Source organism: Furipterus horrens, unplaced genomic scaffold, assembly GCF_987537825.1.
Source record: "Furipterus horrens unplaced genomic scaffold, mFurHor1.1.pri manual_scaffold_3, whole genome shotgun sequence".
In the NCBI taxonomy this organism is placed as follows: Eukaryota; Metazoa; Chordata; class Mammalia; order Chiroptera; family Furipteridae; genus Furipterus; species Furipterus horrens.
Genome location: NW_028327173.1, coordinates 33,507,843 through 33,527,802, shown reverse-complemented (window position 1 = coordinate 33,527,802; position 19,960 = coordinate 33,507,843). Strand labels below are relative to the sequence as shown.

At 42.7% G+C, this 19,960-nt stretch overlaps 1 protein-coding gene across 1 annotated transcript in view; it reads left to right on the top strand.

The window, feature by feature from the left end:
* Positions 1-19,960, top strand: part of AGBL4 (AGBL carboxypeptidase 4) — a 1,058,495-nt gene that overhangs the window by 748,066 nt on the left and 290,469 nt on the right. Inside the window, exon 6 of the mRNA XM_090269428.1 lies at positions 16,515-16,554. Within this exon, the coding sequence (XP_090125554.1) occupies positions 16,515-16,554 (40 nt within the window). The remainder of the gene's footprint in view (positions 1-16,514; positions 16,555-19,960) is intronic.

The window sequence follows — 19,960 nt, the reverse complement described above, 5'->3', positions numbered from 1 at the left end:
AATTCTTGCTTGTCTGGTAATTACAAAGCCATTGAAGCAGAGACAAGAAGGGATCCAAAGTAGTGTTCCACTTGCAGAGAAAAAATATTGACACATTCAGGGACATAATAGGCAGATGAAGAAAAGCATGTGCTCTATTCCGTGCTCCATCTATATCCACAGACACATCTTTGTAAGTGTGTTTTTGAATAGGATACAAATGTGATATTCAGAGAAGCAATGGACAATTGTCACCATCTGCCATCTGCCCACACACAGGAGCTGGCTCAGGGAAGAAAAGGAGTTTGATTCAGAGAAACTGCAATGCTTCAAAAGAAGAATGCAGATAATTTATTGTATTTTGTTATTCACCTACAGTATACTCATAGCTGGAAGTCTATTAGAAGCAGGGAAGTATGTTGTAATAAAAAGATCATGGACTCTGGAATCAGTAGACTTGGGTTTGAATCCCCAGGCTGGAACTTCTTAACTATGCTGCCTAGAAAAAGTAACTAAAGTGCATTGAGCTTCAGTTTCCTCATCTGTGTAAGAAGGGCAATGCCTGCAGTTTGGGTTTGTTCAAGAATAAGAGATTTACAGTAAGAGCAGTAAAGCCGGAAGTGCGGTGCCTGGCGCGCGATAGGCCTTTGCTCAAGGGTAGCTGCTGGAGAGCCAGAGCTGGAGCGAAGCAGAGCCAGGAGTTACCCAGAGTGTGACTGCAAAGCCTGGGGGAGGGTGGGTCCTCTCCCGAAAGCTGGTAGGGGGCCTGGGCCGGAAGGTCCTCTGAGGGTCTGCTCTGAGAAAACAAAGGCTTGATCAGCTACAAATAATGCCTTCCTCTTTGTTTATTGGTGATCAGAACTTATTATTTATTCTACCAGTCATCCAATGAATGCTGAACAGGAACATCCAGCACCTCAAAGTAGCGGGGAAAAAAAAAAAAAAAAAAAGAACAATAAAAAAAACCCTGACCTTTTGGATTGCAATCTCTGCTAGCTCTGTAGTCTCTTCTGATTCTGCTCATTCATTCATTTTTATTCAAGTGTATTTATGAGGTATTGTTTTGGTCTGTTTTGGCTGCTATAACAAAAATACCATATACTGGATGGCTTATTAAAAATAGCAATTTATGTGCCACAGTTCCAAAGGCTGCAAGTCCAAAATCAAGGCACTGGTAGATTCAGGATCTGGTGAGAGCCTGCTTCCTCGTTCATCGATGGTCTTCTTCTTGCTGTGTCTTCCCATGGCAGAAGGAGGGAGAATCTCTCTGGAGTCTTCTCTAAGGGCACTCATCCTATTCATTAGGGGTTCACCCTCATGACCCAGTCACCTCCCATAGACCCCACCTCCAAAGACCATCATGTTGAGGATTTGTTTTCAATATATGAATGTGGGGGAAACACAGACATTCAGCCCACAGCAGGCATCTACTTGGTGCCATGCGCTGTGACTAAACGCTCGGCTGCAGTGATGAATGAGATAGTTCTGCCTTCAAGGAGCTCACAGTTGAATGAGAAAATAAACAGACGGTCATCGGATGGTGGCTAAAGGGCCGTGATGGAGTGTGGTGTGAGCACAGAAGTATGGCATCGAAACCCATCTGGGGAGATCAGAGAAAGCTTAATAATGAAAGTAACCTATAACCAGAGATTTGAAAAAGGAGTGAGAAGTGGCTCACTGAGGAAAGATTGTGGCAGGAAGTGTGTGGCAAGGGAGCAGCACATATTGGCTGAAGCCTGGGCTGCAGGGACAGTGGTGGCAAGCACCAAGGCACAGAGCAGCCACGACAGGGATCACATTAGGTAATTTAGGTATTATTATTTTGTCAGGGGAGAATTTTAAAGAGGGGGGTAGCATGTCAGATTTGCACTATTGAAATTGCTCTCTAGTTGCAGGGTCAAGAATGGGTTGAGGCAGGGAGAGCAACTTATAACTGTGATTATAGATAATTCCCTTCTATATTTTTGAATTTCAGTTTCTTCATTGATAAAATAGATTTCTGAAGCATACCTCATAATATTGTGGGGCCTATGTGAGCCAATGTAAACAAAATGCCAAAATGCCAAAATGCCTGGCCCATGTCAGTGCTCGTCTGTTCTCACTTCCCATCCTATCCCAGGGCTTAGCACAAAGCTGTGTATACACCTTCGAAGCAATGCACATCTATGGCTGATTGAGTAACTGCTATTCTCTGGAAGCATCAAAATGAGGAGCCTAATGATAGTTATAGATGGGGAGTAGAAAGCTACTGCCTAGGGTCCTAAACTCCTACATCCCGACATAAAACAAACCTTTCCCTCAAAGTCTGAAAGGGAACACATCCACAGAAGGTAACACTGCCCCCCCCCAAATCTTCAAAACAAAGCAAAACAGAAAACACAACATACGCATAAAAATACTTGAAACTGGTAGGCTGCAGTGTGGAACCTCAGCTCATGTTCTGCAAGAACCCCCTTTGGCCCAATGAGGGAAGACAACTTGGCTTCCTTTCCTCAAGACCTCAAGGAAGATCCTGCTTAACTTCCTCAGAGAGTGAGAAGAAGACCTCCTCCCAAGCAGGAAGCCCTCGCAGTGTTCTCTTCTACAGAATCTTTGAAGTGAGCAGTCTAGGCGGACCATGGGGAAAGACCCACCACCTGTAGTCAGTGCCCTTGATCTCCTGCAGAGCTCCTCCTGCTCTGGGGGAATTGGCATCATCAGTTCCTGGAAGGGATGAAGGAGCGGGGTGGAGCTCAGAGCACCCTCAAATCCTCGTGAGCCTCGATGACACTATCTAGATGTGTATTTCTGAGTTTCAGTGGGATTCATCTTTGACTGGATACTTTAAAAATGACCTTTTTATTTAGGGTAAGCATTTTATTTGGTGCTAAACTAGCTATTTCCAGTGCCACCAAAGATAGTGAAGCAAGAACAAGAGAGGTGGTTATCTCCTGGGAGTTTTAAAATAAAATTGAGTTAAAATTTTAATTCCGGACAGATAAGTATGAAAAATCAGTTCTCATTGTAGGAAATAAAATGAATGAACAAGATAATGAAAAAGAATTCAAACCCACTGTGATCACCTTTTTAAAAAAGACAATTAAAATAATGGTCAGATACCATATGATAACTATTATGTTAACAAGAAAAATATTGTAAAAGTTATAATCTCCATGCTGGCAAGGCTGCAGTAAAATCTTTATCTCATACACTGTTCATGGGAGTATAAATTGGAATGATCCTACGAGAAAGCAATTTGGCAATATGTATCAAGAGTAATAAAAAGGTACATACTTTCTGACCCAGTAATTTCACTCTTGGGTATTCATCCCAGAGAAATAATGTAATCCAAATGAAGAAAAATATTATATTCAGAAAGATGTTTATTGTCATGTCATTTATAATAGCAAAATAATAACAGCCTAAATATCCTGTATTTAAGTAAACTATGTACTTTCATTAAATGGAACATTATGAACTCATTAAAATAACGTTTACAATGACTATGTAATACTATTGGAAAACTTCTTATGATATAATGTAACCTAAAAATAACAATCAGAAAGTAGCAAAATCATATTTATGCCATGACCACATCTCTGCTTTTTAGATATAATTATTAGCTATGCATTACAAGCACAAATACTTAGAACTAGAAAACAGCATGGAAGAAATGGCTGTTAAGATGTTGAGCTTTTTGTGTATTTTTCTCTTTATCTTTATATAATTAATATTAGTTAATGATATATACTCTGGAAAGAGTATATCTAAGGACATGGGCTCCATAGTCATAAGCTGGGCTTAAACCTTAGCTCCATCACTTACTAGCTATGTGACTATAGGGAAATTACTTAACCTCTTAGAGCATCAGTTTCCTCATCTCTAAAATGGAGGTTAAATAACTGCATTATGAAAGTGTTGTGAAGAGAAAATGAGTAAACATAAGTAAAATATTTCTTACAGAGTAGATGTTCAATTAAAGTTTTTAACATCTTAACTTTTCTAGAAATAATTTGTCTGTTTTATGTGTATATATATGTGTGTGTATACATACATATATCTCTGTGTGTATAAATTAAAATAAATTAAAAATAAGTTAGGGAAATTAGTCAAGGGAAAATTAGAGCAGTTCAATAACGTTAATTCCCCTGACTTTCTTAATTCCTGTCTGTTAAAAGTGTAATGGGATTTAAGAATCCTGTTGTTCAGAAATCAGAGATGAATAATTTGTTTTTCAAAAGGAAAAGAAAATAAAGGGGAAAAAGGCAGAAAGAGACATCTTCCTCAAACTACCCTAAAGACACACACACACACATGCTCATGAGCACATATACATCCCTCTCATCAGCCTTTAAGATGTGTCGGAGTTCCAAGAAAATAACATTTTGGGCTTTTGAGTGTGTGTGTGAGTGTGTGTGTGTGTGTGTGAACATATTTGCTTTCCTCACATAACAAAATGTATCATTTTACTTTTAATTATGGGTTATTATTATGCGTTGCTTTTATTTGGCAAAGATGTTTGTTTCAGGAAAATTAATTTAGACAGTTCTATTTTTTCAAGCAGCAATACCTTCTGTACAGACTTACAAAGAACAATTAGATCTGGATTCTTTCCCCACAATCAAGCTGGCAATTTCTTATGGAAAGTTGCGGTCAATCAGCATGGAATGAGCTTCCAGGAGAGCTGGTCAAATGCAAAAAATAGACTTTTATGGCCAGGTGCTTTTCCTTCCTGCAGGACATAGAATGCTGACATCATGCAGAGGCATTGCTCTCACTGGGCAGGAACACAGATTAATGTTGCCTCACTTTCAGGGCCAGGGTTGTATTCTGAATGTCGTGATATATTCCACAGGAACTCCACACGTTTGCACCCAGCAGATGTGACTGAGGGCCTGCTCTGTGCCAAGTGCAGGAGCAGGAACTGGAGATACCAATCTGTATCACACCGCATCCTTGCCCACGAGCGCTTACAGCCAGATAACTCACAGATCATTGCAACCTGACTATGATAATATCTGTGGCCAAGGGTAGCACAAGATGCTGAGGAGACTTAAGGAGGCACTTAACCCAGCCTGGGAGAGGAGAGGCTTCCAGGAGGTGATATAAGAGAGAACTCATATATGGGGAAAGAGGAGAAGAAAGGCTTTCCAAGCGAGGAGTCTTGGAATTAAAAATAAAGTCTTAACCCACTATGTGCCATTTACCCAGAGGTTACTGCCAGGTTACGTGCTAAATGCTTTACCAGTAGGTGGGTTGCTAAACACATTTTCTAGTATTTAACTGACTTGCCCATGGTCATCGAACTAGTATGTGGTAGAGACAAATTCAGAGAAAGTAAATTATTGGTTCATACAGCGAGTAAATGGGAAAGCTGGGGCCAGAACACACAGCTTCTGGCTTCCACATGTTTCTGATTCATTATTGCATTCAATCCTTACCACTGTTCCATACAGAATTGCTGTGAACTCCTTTCCACACTTGTTGAACCTGAATAATGGAGGGAAAATACTTTATTGAATACTTACATGAGTATTAGCATGATAGGAGCTTTTTAGAAGTGAGAGCCTCCAAACTCCTCCAACTAAGTAGAGAGTGACCTTGATATGCTCAAAAAAATCTAAAACTCTACCATTTTCTCAAGTCATATATTATCTTTTAAAAAAATTTTTTTTGGATTGATTTTTAGAGAGCAAGAGAAACATTGATTTGTTGTTCTTCTGATTTATGCATTTGTTGGTTAATTTTTCTATGTGCCCTGACCAGGGATCAAACCCAAAACCTTGGTGTATCAGGGCAACACTCTAACCAACTGAGGTACCCAGCCAGGGCACTTGTATGTTATCTTTAAAAAAGATGTGGGTTTTATATTTATCCCATAATATAGTAATGTCTGTTGTAATATAAAAATTCTGAGTGATATTATATTGCTGTCTAAAACTCTTTTCAACCCCGTTTTAGAAACAAAGAAGTGAGAGAGAGGTTAAGTAATTTGTTAAAGAGCATTACTACTCATGAGTGTACCAGCTACAGCTGGTGCTCATTGTCTGGCCTTTGCTCTTACCCTTGGCACAGACCCAAGGCTTCTTATTCTGGCCCTAGTGCTCCCATCGCCACCACATTTCACCCATCTCTCTGCTCCATTGGCCTTCTGCAAAAGCGACACGGGAGTCTGGCCCACTGCTCCAAACACAGCTCTGCCACTATGACAGTGCATGGCCTGGCTACATCTGTCACCACCAGGCTTCCAACACCCTTTCTAGAGGCCCTGAGAAGAGATTGCCGTCAGGCCGCAGGTCAGGAAAGGTGGAGATTCTGTTATTCAGTTGTTTTATTTGTTTGTTTGTTTTTCTTTAGGATACTGGGTACCTTATATCTGAGTTTTCCACTGTGCCTGGTTGCAAAAAGCTGAGAGCCAGATTGGTGCCCCACCTCTCGCAAGGGAACAGAGTGTCTTAGGATAGTAATTGTGAGTTATGACCTCACACCTAGCATCATCTAATTTCTCCTATTCTTATTTTTCTTTTTCTCCCTGTCTTTAGTAACATGGTTTTTATTTTGTTGTATTCTTTTATTATAAGCTTCTTAAATAATTTCTTGGACTTAGTGTTATATGTTGAACAATGAAATATTTAAAGAAACAAACAAAATACAGGGTTTCAGGGAGATACCCTGACAGTCTTAAGAACCAAATGTCAGGTGTAAACCGGCTCATTAGCTCCCGGAGACAGAGGGTAGCCAGGGCCTCATGGCCAATCCAGGCTCCTGTCCTTCTGGCCTGGCTTAAAAGTTGGCCCCACTTTCTCAGGGAAAAGTAAAATAGTCTCTGTCCTTTACTACTTCTTAAAGGAAGGCTCCTTGATAACTCCTCACTTAAAAGCAGTTGAATCAAGTCAACAGCAGGATGTTGAAACTCTGAACAAATTCCCAACCAAAGTCTCCCCTGCCTTCACGCCTTCACGCCACTCCCTTGCTTTTTTAACAACTTTTCTAGGCACTAGGATACAGACATAACTACCTTCTTTCTACTTGACTGAAGGAGGCAATGCGGCAGGTGACTGAGCCGCTCCCTCCTCCTCCGTAAACTGTTTGCTTTTCTTTGAAATAAAATAGTCGAGCTAGATGATCTCCCAAGCTCTGTGTGCAGATGTCCCGGGAGGCTGTGTCATGAGACAGCCTCACTCGTGCTGGCTCTTGGTGACGTTAAGGATGAAGAGTAATCACAGCTTTAAAGTAAAACTTGAAAGCATAAAAGCCTTGGCTGGTGTGGCTCAGTGGATTGAGTGCTGGCCTGAGAACCAAAGGGTCATCAATTCGATTCCCAGTCAGGACACATGCCTGGGTTGTGGGCCAGGTCCCCCACTGGGGGCGTGCAAGAGGCAACCACACATTGCGGTTTCTCTCCCTCTCTTTCTCCCTCCCTTCCCCTCTCTCTAAAAATAAATAAATAAAATCTTTTTTTAAAAAGGCATATCTTTTAAATTCTAAGGTTTGAGTCTACAAAAGAAAAGTTGTGACTTACTCAAAACATATTAAAAAATAGAATTTATAATCATATAACTTGCTTTGATAATAAACTAAAAATTCTATCTGCAACAAACTTGTTGAGGCCCTATCAGAGATCAGGTGCAGGGAGAATACAGAGATATGAAAAAATATTCAGCTCCTGACCTTGGAGGAGAAGGCAAGAGGTTAGGGGGTAGGAAATGGTGAGGACAGGTACTGGTGGGAAGAAAAGAAAGACTAATCTATAAACACTGAACTGTGATGTGAGATACTATTAAGTCATGGTGTACGATAGGAATCTGTCAGCCTCATATGTGTCTCTCCAGCCTTGCACTGCACCATCACTTTTAGATGCCATGTCTGTTCTTGAAGGTCCCCTCATGGCCCTGTATCACTGCGGCGGGGGGAGTAGCAGTCTGCCTTGGCATGAACTCTTCTGACTCAGGACCCAACAGCCTTCCTTCTGCTGTTTCCTGATATACGCACAGGCCTTTCCTCCGGAGCAGGGGAGGGTGAAGCACAAACCCCCTGTCTGACCGTTTGGGGTTCCGTGACGTGTCATTTCTCTCCAGCAGGAGTGAGGTTTCAGCTGTTTCCCCAGCCCTCTCTAAAAACCTGAGCTAGCCCTCCATATGCCATCTTTTGTTACATAGTTGGACAGGGTCCACTCTGCCAACAGAGCTAAACCCCGTCCTTTCTTGTCATGGAGCTTAGACTATAATGAGAATGATGTCAAATATAAACACAGGTAAATGTAGAATTTCAAACTGTGAGCACTACAGATGAGAAGTAGAAAAGGTCACACTTAAATTGTAGCTGCAACCACTCCCCTGTGTGCAGAGGCTGTTTGATTGCAGTCACCCTCCACAGCTCACCTGGAAAGCAGGAGCCTGGTTCCTCGTTTCTCACAACAAACTCCTCTCCCCACTGACTGAGGATGGGCTTCAGAGGCCAAACAGTGTGGGTTCGAATCTAGGTTTTTCCACTTAGCTGCTGTGACTTTGGCAAGTAACCTAACCTCTTGACCCTGAGCTCCTTCATTTGTAAAAAGTGGTGGCAATGCCGGCTCATAAGGTAGCAAGAACGGGCTCACAGGAAGTGCTCAGCCAATGGCAGCTGCTGCAGCCACTGCTGCTGTTAATCCTACTTCCAAGATGTCTTGGAGTTTCGTGTGCTCCTCTGCATAGTCACTTGCTCTGCTTTTGTGCAGGCTGCCAGAGATGGAATAGAACCCTCCTTTAAGCTGCCCTGGGGATGAAAGTCACTTGCCTGCCTGGCTTTTCCAATAACAGGAAGCTACAAGAGTAGAAACTGCTTGGCGAAATACATTGAAGCAACTCACATGGGCAGCCCCAGCTTTAGTCTGCCACCCCACTCTGCTTCCCACAGAATTTCACCCCTACTTGTGGGATTCTATTTCAGCCTTGAGTGATGTTCACGCACTCCCTGAGTAAGAGGCTCATACATATGTTGTTATCCTGATGGGGGTAGGTGCCCAAAAGGGAGGCTGAGTTCAGCCACTGTTCATGGTCCTCCGACAGTGGTGGAGGTGGGGGGCATTCAGGGCTGGCATCCAGGCGTGAGCCAGTGGGCCAGGGGAGGCCTCAGGGATATTTTGCACCTGGATCATAATACCTTTTCCAATATTTTGCTTTGGAGCACTTACCACAATTTAAATTAATTAACATTGTATGATTATTTGCTTAATACATCTGTCTTTCCCCACTTCACTATTAGCTATCTTTTGAAGACAAGGGCTGTGTCTTTCCCTATCCTCAACAGCATGCCTGGTACAGAATAGATGCCCCGTTGACACTTGCTAAATTACAGATAAATAAATGAAGAGTCAAAAAGTGAAAGTGCAGTGCTATCTGGGGAAAGCCCTGGTGGACATCAGTTGTTTAGCATGAGAAGTGGGACATGCTGAGGGTGTGCGGTAGGGTCCATGAACAGGTAAGGGGGTGGCGTTCACTGTGGTCAGGTCAATAGAAGGCCCTGTCCCACTTCCGTGGGGGGAGGTGTGATGTGAGCTCAGGGCCTTGAGACCATGCTTTGCAAACTTTCACGATCCCTGCTCCCTGTCCTCACAGAAGTAACTGGCTCTCCCCACTTTTGTTCCTGCCTGTCAGTCTTCTACACATGGCACTGACCAACGTGATGAGGCCCACCATTATTGCCTCAAGTTTGGTTCTGAAAATAATAGATAGCTTGTTTATTTTCTAAATATAAGGTTATATAAAACTGCCTTTTTAGCACATAAAACTCAGGGAGATTTTTTACACCCTGTTTGAATATAAAGTTAAAAATCTGCGTCTATCAGAAATGCAATGGGGATCGTTAAATTATTCTAAGAAAGAGGTAAATTTAACTTTAGAATGATCAGTCCTAAAGCCAGTGAGGAGATTAGGTGGGAGTAGGAGAGATCAGAAGTAGCGCATTTAGAGAGAGGTCAGCACCACCTGGAATATTTTCTAAGGAACAGGCTTTGCTTGGGGTAGGGCAGGGTGAGGGCATGAGATCCCTTGATGCCTAGAAAGTGAGATTGGCTGGGGCAGGGAAGGAGCTGAGCAGAGGTGGAGGCTGCAGGACAAGGCGGGGCCAGAACCCTGGAGCCAAATGTGTGTGTGCCCGTGCCCCGTGCCCCCTGTTCTGGAGGGTGCTGATCCTCGGGCCCTTCCCATGATGCCCAGCTTCCCCGGTGACAGGAGAAGGCACAGGGATTACTGGCGCATTTGTGTAAATCATCTACAGTCTGTGCCGTGAAAGGCTGACTTTTCCCCAAATAGCTATCCTGCTTGAAACGCAGCAAGCAAAACAGAACACATAATCAGTAACTATTCTCTTCTACCACGCAGAACGCTACACATCAAACAGCCCCTCAGCCCCCAGAACACCATGTCCCTTTCTTATTCTAAGAAGTAATTGCGATGCAGTTCGTGACCAAAATGAAAAGTCCATTTTTAACCATAGCCTCCTAATTACCCTTCCAAATGAAGATGGCCAAATTCTCTGTGGCCCAGTTCTTAGGTCTCCAAGGCAGAAACAGAAAGGGTTTTATGAAAAATTATGGTGTGTGTGTGTGCGTGTGTGTGTTGGGAGGGTGAATAAACTAAAGACTTTTTCTGATGATCAGTTCAATAGGACCCTGGCTAGTTGTCACCTTGGTAATGGGTAATGAGCAGATCTTTTGTGAGCATCATGCATTGATCAGGCCAGTCCTTGAGGAAGTAATGATGATACTGCCTCTGCCTTCAGGGAGCTCACAAAACCAGAGGAGAGGATGGAGGAGTAAACAGGCTGGGGAATGCAATGTGATGGTGCTCTGATGGGGAAGGTCAGTGGTAAGGGGGAGACCCAGTCCAGCCTTGGCAGATCTAGAAAGGCTTTACAGAAGAGGTGGCATGTGAGTTGAGAGCTGAAGACGAATAGGAATTAACCAGGCAAAGAAGGCTGGGTGCAGGATTGTTTTGCCAAGACGGAACAATGCATGCAAAGGTCTAGAGGTGAGAGTGCAGCAAATCTGAGGAACTGGAAGGGGTTCAGAGTCAGAGGCAAGGAGACAGACGGCAGCGCACAGAAGTCCTTAATAGTAGCTAACGAGTAAGATTTGATTCTGTGGAAACCCTGATGAGTTTTTAGATGTGCATTCTAGAAATCTCACACTAGCTGCAATGTGGATGAACTGGAGGAAGCAAGAGTAGAAGCAGGGAGGCCAGTTAAGATGCTATAGTGAAATCCTAGGTGCCAGATGGTGAGAAGCCCGAAGTCTCAGCCGGGAGCAGGGCAGAGCTGGAGCCCACACTCAGAAATCCCAGCTCTCCACCAATGTGCCCCCCACTCTGTCTGTTGACCTCTGTTCAGAACACTTCTTAATCTCAGCTTCTTCTTCCCATTGGGCTCCTGGAGATCGGTCTACACTCCTTTTATGTTGGAGTACCTAATGGCCAGCTAGCTTAAGTAACATGCCTACAATAACAGAGCCCCAGAGGGACAGAATCAAGAGTCACACCTTTATCTTTCTGATTTTGAGTCTGGAGCTCTTTCTACAAAATGCTTTTGTAACTGCAGTCAGAGGGGCTTTGTATAGGGAAAAGAGTATCCTTCAGGTTGGCTATTGCCTGGGAGAGGTTTCTCCAGATTCATATGACTTTGTCTGCATCATTAGACTGTAATAGCTGGGCCTTTTGAACTGCCTCCTTGTGACAAAATAACCAAGTGGTATCCTACTGATGTCTTGCTGATTAATGCCACCTTCCTTGAAAAAAAAAGGACTAGAAACGAAATCATAGCAGTAAGAGCCAACGTATCAGTTACGATAATAAATATATGTGACTTATACCGTTATATTTCAAAGCACAAAAAACAGCAAAGTTGCAAAGATTAAAACACTTTATTTTTTGTATATGAATATGATCTCATTCAATATACACAAACAAAAGAGATGACAAGAAAATATACCAAAATGCTATAGTGTGTTTTGGTAGCAGAATTTCATTAATTTTCACTTTCTGAATTTTCTAAAAATGTGGGAAATGACAAATATAAGCATATGTTTTCATAATTACAAAAAAAAAATTAAGGATAGGTTCTTTAACTTAAGACAACAATAGTTTTCATTGAGAATAAGTTGAACCAATAAAAAAATCTGAAATCCTGGATAAGGTTTCTGATTGGCCCACCTTACAGTACTTTCACTCTTGGGGCAGCCAACTGTGACCAGAGATGAGGTGACATTGTATTAACAAAACAGCTTCCACTGCACACACAGGGAATATGAATAACTCTTGGACCAAGGATGCTGGCAGACAATTCCTTGAGGACCCACTGTAGATGCTCTGGCCACCCCTGGCTGGCATCAGATTTAGAGATTGTTTCTGTTGTCCTTGGAACACCCAACTCCCAGTGGTCTTTATTGAGTCACATGATGCTTAAGCACAGAAATGGGTTTCTTCAGAATGTCCATGAGGTACCACTTCTACCAGGGAAGGCTGGGTGCAGGGCTCATACACAGCCAGTTCACACATCAGCTCCTAATTGACCCAACCCTGGTGTTCCCATACTCCTCCAGAGTCCACAAAATACTGTATCGGCACACTTAGATGCATTACCCTCTGTCTAGCTGTGGGGGCCTTTCACTTGAGGAGGAAGGCCCCATGCGCTGCAAAACACATGCTTTAGCAAAACACACGCTCTTAGCAAAACACACGCACTCCACAACACGCGCGCGCGTGCACACACACACAGACACACACACACACACACCCGCTACCACCTGTGTGAAGGCCCTGCCTTCCTTAGACTGTAGCGCTTGGTTGGCTAGTGGTTCAGCTGCTCAGCTCTCACCCCGTGAGGCCCCGTCAGCCTCCCAGACCTGCCTAGGGCACTGGCTTTACTTCCTCCATCTAACATTGCCTATTATATTAGGTAGACTAGCAGTGGAAATTTTCCCTTTCATTTTATTCCTTTTATTTTTAAGGCTTTTGAGGCAATTACTTGGATATCCCAGTTTCTTATGTAAAAAATTGTTACACAGTGTTTCTTGAACATACACTTTTGTTTTAATTTACACATAGAACATGTGGATTTTGCAATCCTGTCTAGAGCCATAGGTTAAAACCATAGCCTACACTTATCTGCTTGGGCCACTAGGTGGTGCACACATATGTCAGTGAATTGTAGGTTAAATGGGCTTGTCACCAGGTTAGACTTAACTCATCACCACAGGAGGAGTGGCACAGACGATCGGAGCTGTAGGAGTCAGGAAGAGAGACCCCTGTCCTGTATGGGGGAGTAAAAGAAGGAAGGCTCCCAGAGGAGGTGCATAGACAGTACTGCCAGCTGCAGGGGCAGTGGGAGCAAAATCACCAAGGCGAGAACCCCAAAGGTGCGGCAGAGGCAAAGTCCTGGAGAGGAAGGGGCATGCGTCCTCCCGTGTTCACTGTCCCTACCTAACTGGGTCACTGCAGTTAGAATTATGGAATAGTGAATCGTTTGAACTGGATGATATCAAACACTCCTTCCAGGCCTTTGTGCTGGGCACTAGAGATATACAGATGAAAGGACATAGTTCTGTCCTTGAGTAAGGACCTTGTGAGAACCAGAGAAGAAAAAAGTCATTTAAGACAGAGCATGGTACAAAAGGTATGTATTACAAGGTGCATTGGAAGGACAAAATGAAATATTTATTCTGCGCTGAGAAAGAAAGAGAAGGAGGTTAGGTTTGGAAGCTGGTGTGCAGAGAAGACCTCTTGGAGGTCTTGAGAAGTAAGGAGGGACCTCCACGAAGATTATGAGAGACTGAGCTAGACAGGGAAGCCAACATGAGCAAAGGCTTGGAGGTTTGAAGGGTAGTGTGGATGTTGGGAGTGGCTTAGTTGACTTGAAGCAAAGTCTTACTGAGGGCTACTCTATGCCATGGACCACATAATAGATGTTTCAGGCCCTTAGGTTGTTCCTCAATTCATGAGGAAGACACACATGCACTGAAAATTGCAATGTGAAAAGAAAACATAAAAATTGGCCCCTTTTAAATTCTGACTTTGTCCTTTGAGCCCCTGGTGTCCTGGCGACAGGGATAATCAGGGAACTCTACACCAGAAGAGGGAGCCCACAAGCACAGTACCTGGTTGCATTGGACTTGAGTCACTGGAGGTACTTCAGTCTCCTCATTCCTTTTAGATATGTGAAGTGTGAGGCCAAAGACACAGAGTAAGTTATCCAAAGCCACACCCAAGAGTCAGGACACAAGCCCAGGTATGCCTTCCCCCTTTCAGGTTTTCTTTCCTTTTTTCTCTGCTGAACCCTGGACACAGAATCACCATTTAGAGATAAGTCTTAATTAGGACATAGACATTTTTCAGATAAAAAGAACTTCATCACCAACAGCAGTCATAAAGTCAAGCTTATGGAGAAATAGGACACTTTGTGTTCTTCCCACACACACGAAGAAAGTGCCAAGCCACACAGGTTGGCCTTGGCAAAGGCAGCAAGAGGAAATGTACTACCGGCCTGATTCTGTGTTGCGGGAGGAAGACAGTCTGGCCCTGGCATTCCTTCTAGCTCATGTTCATATTTCATTTCAGTACGAGGATATGTGTTCACAATGTAGGTCAAGGACACCTTGGGATTGCATTGTTTGCTTGAAAATGTCTATGGGAGAGAGTCATAAGCTGGCGGGGAACAGGGATGTGTGATTGAGAAGGCCGTGAAAGGATACAGATCTGCATTTAGCCTGATGAGAAGTCATTGAAGCAGGGGTAGAGAGATCTTAAAGAGGTTTCAACTGGGACAAATCAAAGTTAAATGGAGGAGGAGGGTGACCACATGACCAAAGAGATTTTTAGACCAGGGCTTGTGAGGAAAGGACAAAGAAACCGGGAGTATGTAGCCTGTAGAGAAGGAAACACAGACCTTCTACATCTGTCTGAACTGTCGTCATGGCTGAGGCAGCTGGAAAGAGTGATGATGTCATAAGAAAGCAGGTTTCAACCCTGCTCAAAGTAGAGCTATCTGACCAATAATAAGTAGTGAGTTCCCCATTAAGGAAAGGGATGAAACAGAAACAGTTCGTACAACTATTGGGTACTTTGCAGAGGGCATTTCTGTCTGGTAGCATGTCAGACTCAATGACCTTTGAGTTCTAAGCATCCATAGTTGTATGAACAGGGAAGAGGTAGCTTATGTAAACCAAGAATCACATGGTGTATAATAATAACATCAATATTAAACATTTTCTTCTATTGAGCACCTATGATGAATTATCAGCTATCATCATAATAATTTATACATATTGTCATATTTTGGTCTTTCAAGCCAGGATTGGATCAGCTGAATTCTAATTCTGGCCTGGCCATTTAATGAAGACATGTTCTTGTACAGATCATTTTTCCTCTCTGAGCCTCGTGTCCCTTCTCTGTACAATACCAACCCTGTAGGACTGCCAAGAGTATAAAAAGAAATGACACATCAAAGCACTTGGTCTATAGTTGGTACCCAAAAAATGTTGCGGTCTTCCCCTTTCTTCTTAAGCAGAATTTCAGAAAGCTGTTCTTGGAGAGAGACAAGATAAAGAGGGAAGTATAAGTAAGGTGAAATATGGCAAAGAATCCGTTAGATTAAACTCCAGGTAATCAGAAGCTCCTGCAATGTGTAGCCTATAGCAATGGTTCTCACAGTGGAGTTTGTTGGACCCTCTTTAAGAAAAGAAATACAGAGTTTTAGTACTATTTATGGAAAATCAAGTGTAGGAAAAAGAAAGAGGTCAACTGGAGCTTAAGAAATCCTGATTTAAGTCTTCAAGAGAGGCTTACCATTGTCCCCCCCACCAACCTCCAATGCCCACTTTTCCACCTCAGGTCCCTGTGACATCCAATCCAGAACAGAGCTTCCCCATAAGCATCCTGTGATAAGGGACAACCCCCTTGAAATGTTGATCAACTCAACTTTTGGCCAAAGCCAGTTGCCTCCAAATGTACACATCCTTATCCATATGGCATGGTGTGTCCAACAAATATATTTTCTTTGAATGTTGTGTGATACAAAGAGATGAGGATTCAGTTAGAGAAGGGATAGCTGATAGCTTAATCGTCAGTAATTGAAATTGTCCTAGCATTGCTGAGAAAATTCAAGAAATAAAGCAGCCCAGGAATATCTTGGTTAGAAAGCATATCAGGAGGATGACAGTGACTTAAGGACTCAAGGCAAAGAGAATTGCCAGGGTGTCAACCACTTAACCAGTGCAGCCAGTGTGAGCGAAGAAAAATCTAAGGCCATCTGGTGCAGATGAAGGAGCCTGTGGCTTTTCCCTAAGTACAACACATGTGTGACTGGGAAACCTCTAAGACTCTCTCAACTCTGACCATCCAGAGGCAAACAAGGAAGCTGTCTGTCCATTCCCTCTGTCTCAGCAGAATTGTGAGTGAGCACCAATTTATCCACAATATACCCTGCTCTCATGTCTGACCACCCCCTTTTATGTCCACCCTGACCTACTAAGCTCAAGTTTGTCTCTGGCTTAGATTAGTGCTCTCACAATGTGTTTTCTTTTGCAGCAACAGCGGCAGCTTGACCTCTTGACAATAACCAGCCCCGGTGAGTAGGTGTGGCCATCGTGCTTTGCCTTTTGCCTTATTTCCCAGAGTGATGCCTGGTTTTCTATCCAAATGCACTCCCTGCCCTCCTCCTATGCTCCCTGAATGAACAGCAGAACTCTTTTGCTCCATGAACGGTCCTTCTCCCTCCCAGCTCTTGCTGCCTTTTCTCCTTCCCAGCTCTTGCTGCCTCCTCTTGACTCTGTAGATGGCAGGGCTGATACTCTGATGTTGCTGTATATTCCAGGGTCAAGTTCTCACCAAATCACTTGATGAACTCAAGTGTCAAGGAAGTGTCCTGGCCTCCTGAGAAATGTTTTAAAATCAAAGGGAATGGGGAGGCTGCCTGCCAGGTGGCAGGGAATCAAAGGACGATGGCTCGTGAAAAGTACTAACTAGTCTAGGAAGGTGACCAGGTTTGGTCTCTGTACTGAAGGTCAGGATGACTCTTGTCTCTCGCCTTCAGAGAAAAAGGTCAAGTCCTCCAGCAAAGCTGTGGTCATGGGATTGAAAGGCCCTCTCTTTCCCCTAGGCTGGGCATCTAGCCTAGACAGAGGTTGAGCTGTACAATTTTGCACAAACGGATTTTATTTAGTTTGAAAATGTGAGACAAAATTGTCTAACAAGAGGACCCAAGGAGGTGATGGTGCCCACAAGGGAACATTCAAGAGTAGATGTGGTGACTCATTTTCATTCACTGGGGACAATCAAAATATTTAACATCCTGGTGACCCCCTGCTGTGTTAGGCTTTACACTCTGGTTATTGGACTATGGGGAGAAGGGACCCTGGGAGAGGGGCTAGTGTTGCAGAGTGGCTGTATGGCACAGTTGATGAGCTCTAGGAATGGCTAATACCAATAAATATGGAGGTCTGTCAGTACATTAGTAACCAATAGGCCTGTTCCATGTCATCCCTGCTTTCCATCAAGCCTGTTATGCTGCATCCCGGGCCCAGTTGGCTCACTTCCAAGGAGACTAAGACATTGCCCTCTGCAGACACTGTCCTGGCACAAAGGCTAGGTATCTATCTGGTGTCTGTAACTAACATATAAGATAACAACTGCAAATCTAAATGGGGTCCACCCAGTTCAGGAGACCTTACTGTAGTTTCACAAGATAGTGCTTTTTGAACTTGTGACTTCAGAAGAACAAAGATGAATTAGTTTGAATAATGTTTAATCTATCCCATAGAATGAGCTATGTTTCATACACACACATACACACACAATTACATATATAAAAATTTCAAATCATAAGCTAATATAACAAGAGTGGCTCAGTCAAGAGTGTGACCTACCAGTTTCTCCCCACTAAGGTGCTAGTGAGTGATTCTTTGTTCTGTCCTGTTTGATCGCTCTCCTCTGTAATAGTGGCCTGTTCTCCTTCACATGTGCTGACCCAGGTAACCTGCTTCCACATCGCAGTGTTATTGGGTCACACCCTGATATGACGCTGAAGGATAAACTGTAGAGGTTTCATGATCTGTCTGCTGTTGCTTTAGAAGAAAACTTTAGTCTCTGTTATCTGCGCCTCTTTGGTGTTGGCTCTATTTCTTCCTAATTGGTAGTGCACAAATTCAAGCAAAAGTAGTATGAGTCTCAGTGCACTCCTTTTAAACAGCTGTGGAATTACAAAACACTAAGTGTGGCCGGAGTTCAAAATAGTCTATATTTTTCTCTACGTTTACATGAGAAAAGAATATGTGTGTCATGGCACCCTGGTATACTGTAAATAGGCTACACTTGTGTGATGTTGTGTGATGTTGCTCCCCTCAGCTCTGAGACACGGGTACGATGTGAGGCAGCCGGAGCCCCTGGGTGGAAGCTTTTACTCCAGTGTGCCAGGCAAATATCCCTTTGCACCATGACTCAGGAAGGTTAGGAAGCACCATTAGACCTGTATTATCCGGACAACTCTATTCCATGAGGAAAGCACTTTCCTTACTTGTAAAGTCATCCTGTCCTCCACCTCACCAGAAGCGGCAGCAGCTAGCAGTAGGTTTCCTGCCCCTCTGGAGCTGCCCATGGAAGGCACCAGCCTGTTTTCACTGCCCACCCCCAGACCATCCTCAACGTAGAGACGCAGGCTGACGCTGCCCTTCCTCATAGACAAAGTCGAAACTGCTGGTTGGAAATTTGGAAGCCTTGTCAATCAGTGTTACTCGCTTTAAACTCTTATTTTCCTTATTGTGAATAATTTCATAGATATAGAAAAGAACAGAAGATGCAATAACAGCCATTTACTGCCCTTCTCCCCCAACATTTTGGCTTTATCATAGTGACATTGTATCATTTATGCCAACAAGTCTCCTTTTATAAAAAGTTTGGAAATCTAGTTGAGACTTATATTGATTAGTACCCAATTCCATCTCTCTCTCTTCACACTATACATAACCACTATAATGAGCTTAGAGTTTCTCCATACTTATGTATTCAAATATATAACTGGTGTTTTATAAAGTCCTACAAATGGTGTCACACTATAAGTGCTATTCTGTGAATTTTTCCCTACTCATTATTATATTATAGGTTCATTCAATAGATACATGTAGCTCTGGTTCATTCATTTTAACTGCTATGTAGTATTCCACAAATGGTTAGATCACAACTTATTTATCCACTTAATTGATCATAATTTAGGATATTTCCGGTTCCTTTGTAATTGCGAGCGATGCTATTATGAACATTTTTGTGCATCTCCTCTTGTGCATAAGTGGAGAATTTCTCTAGGGCATATGAATAGGAGAGGGATTACTGATTGTGTGCATTTTCAAATTTACTACATAATGGCCAATTGTCTTTTAAAGTAGTTAAACAAATTTACACTTGCAACAACAAAATGTAAGAGTTTCCATTTCCCTGACTCCCAAACATGGAAATGTCAGCCATAAATTTTTACTAGTCATCATGATAAATGGGAAATGGGAAATGGTATCCCATTGCTCTTATAATATGTGTTTCTCTGATTGCTGGTGGGATTGAATATTTTCTCATATATTTCTTGGCCATGCTGGTTCATTGTTCTGTGAATTGACTTTTTATATATTTCACAATTTTATTGGGTTTTTTATTTATATTCAATTTGTAGTTCTTATTATTCTGATTATTACTACTTTGTCACCTATATGCATTGTAAATATCCTCTCTCAGAGTATGCCTTGTGTTTTTTTATTTTATTTATGATATACTTTGATATATGAAAGGTGTTTTTTTAATTTTAATGTAGTAATTGTATCAATCTCTTGTTTTATGAACTTGCTTTTGTGACTGACTTAAGAAATCCTTCCCAACCTGGATACATATTCTCCTGTATTTACTTCTAAGAATTGTCAAATTTTGTGTCACACTTGGGTCTTTATCTCATTTAGGACTGATCTTTGTCATATTTGTGTGTAATATGATTTAGG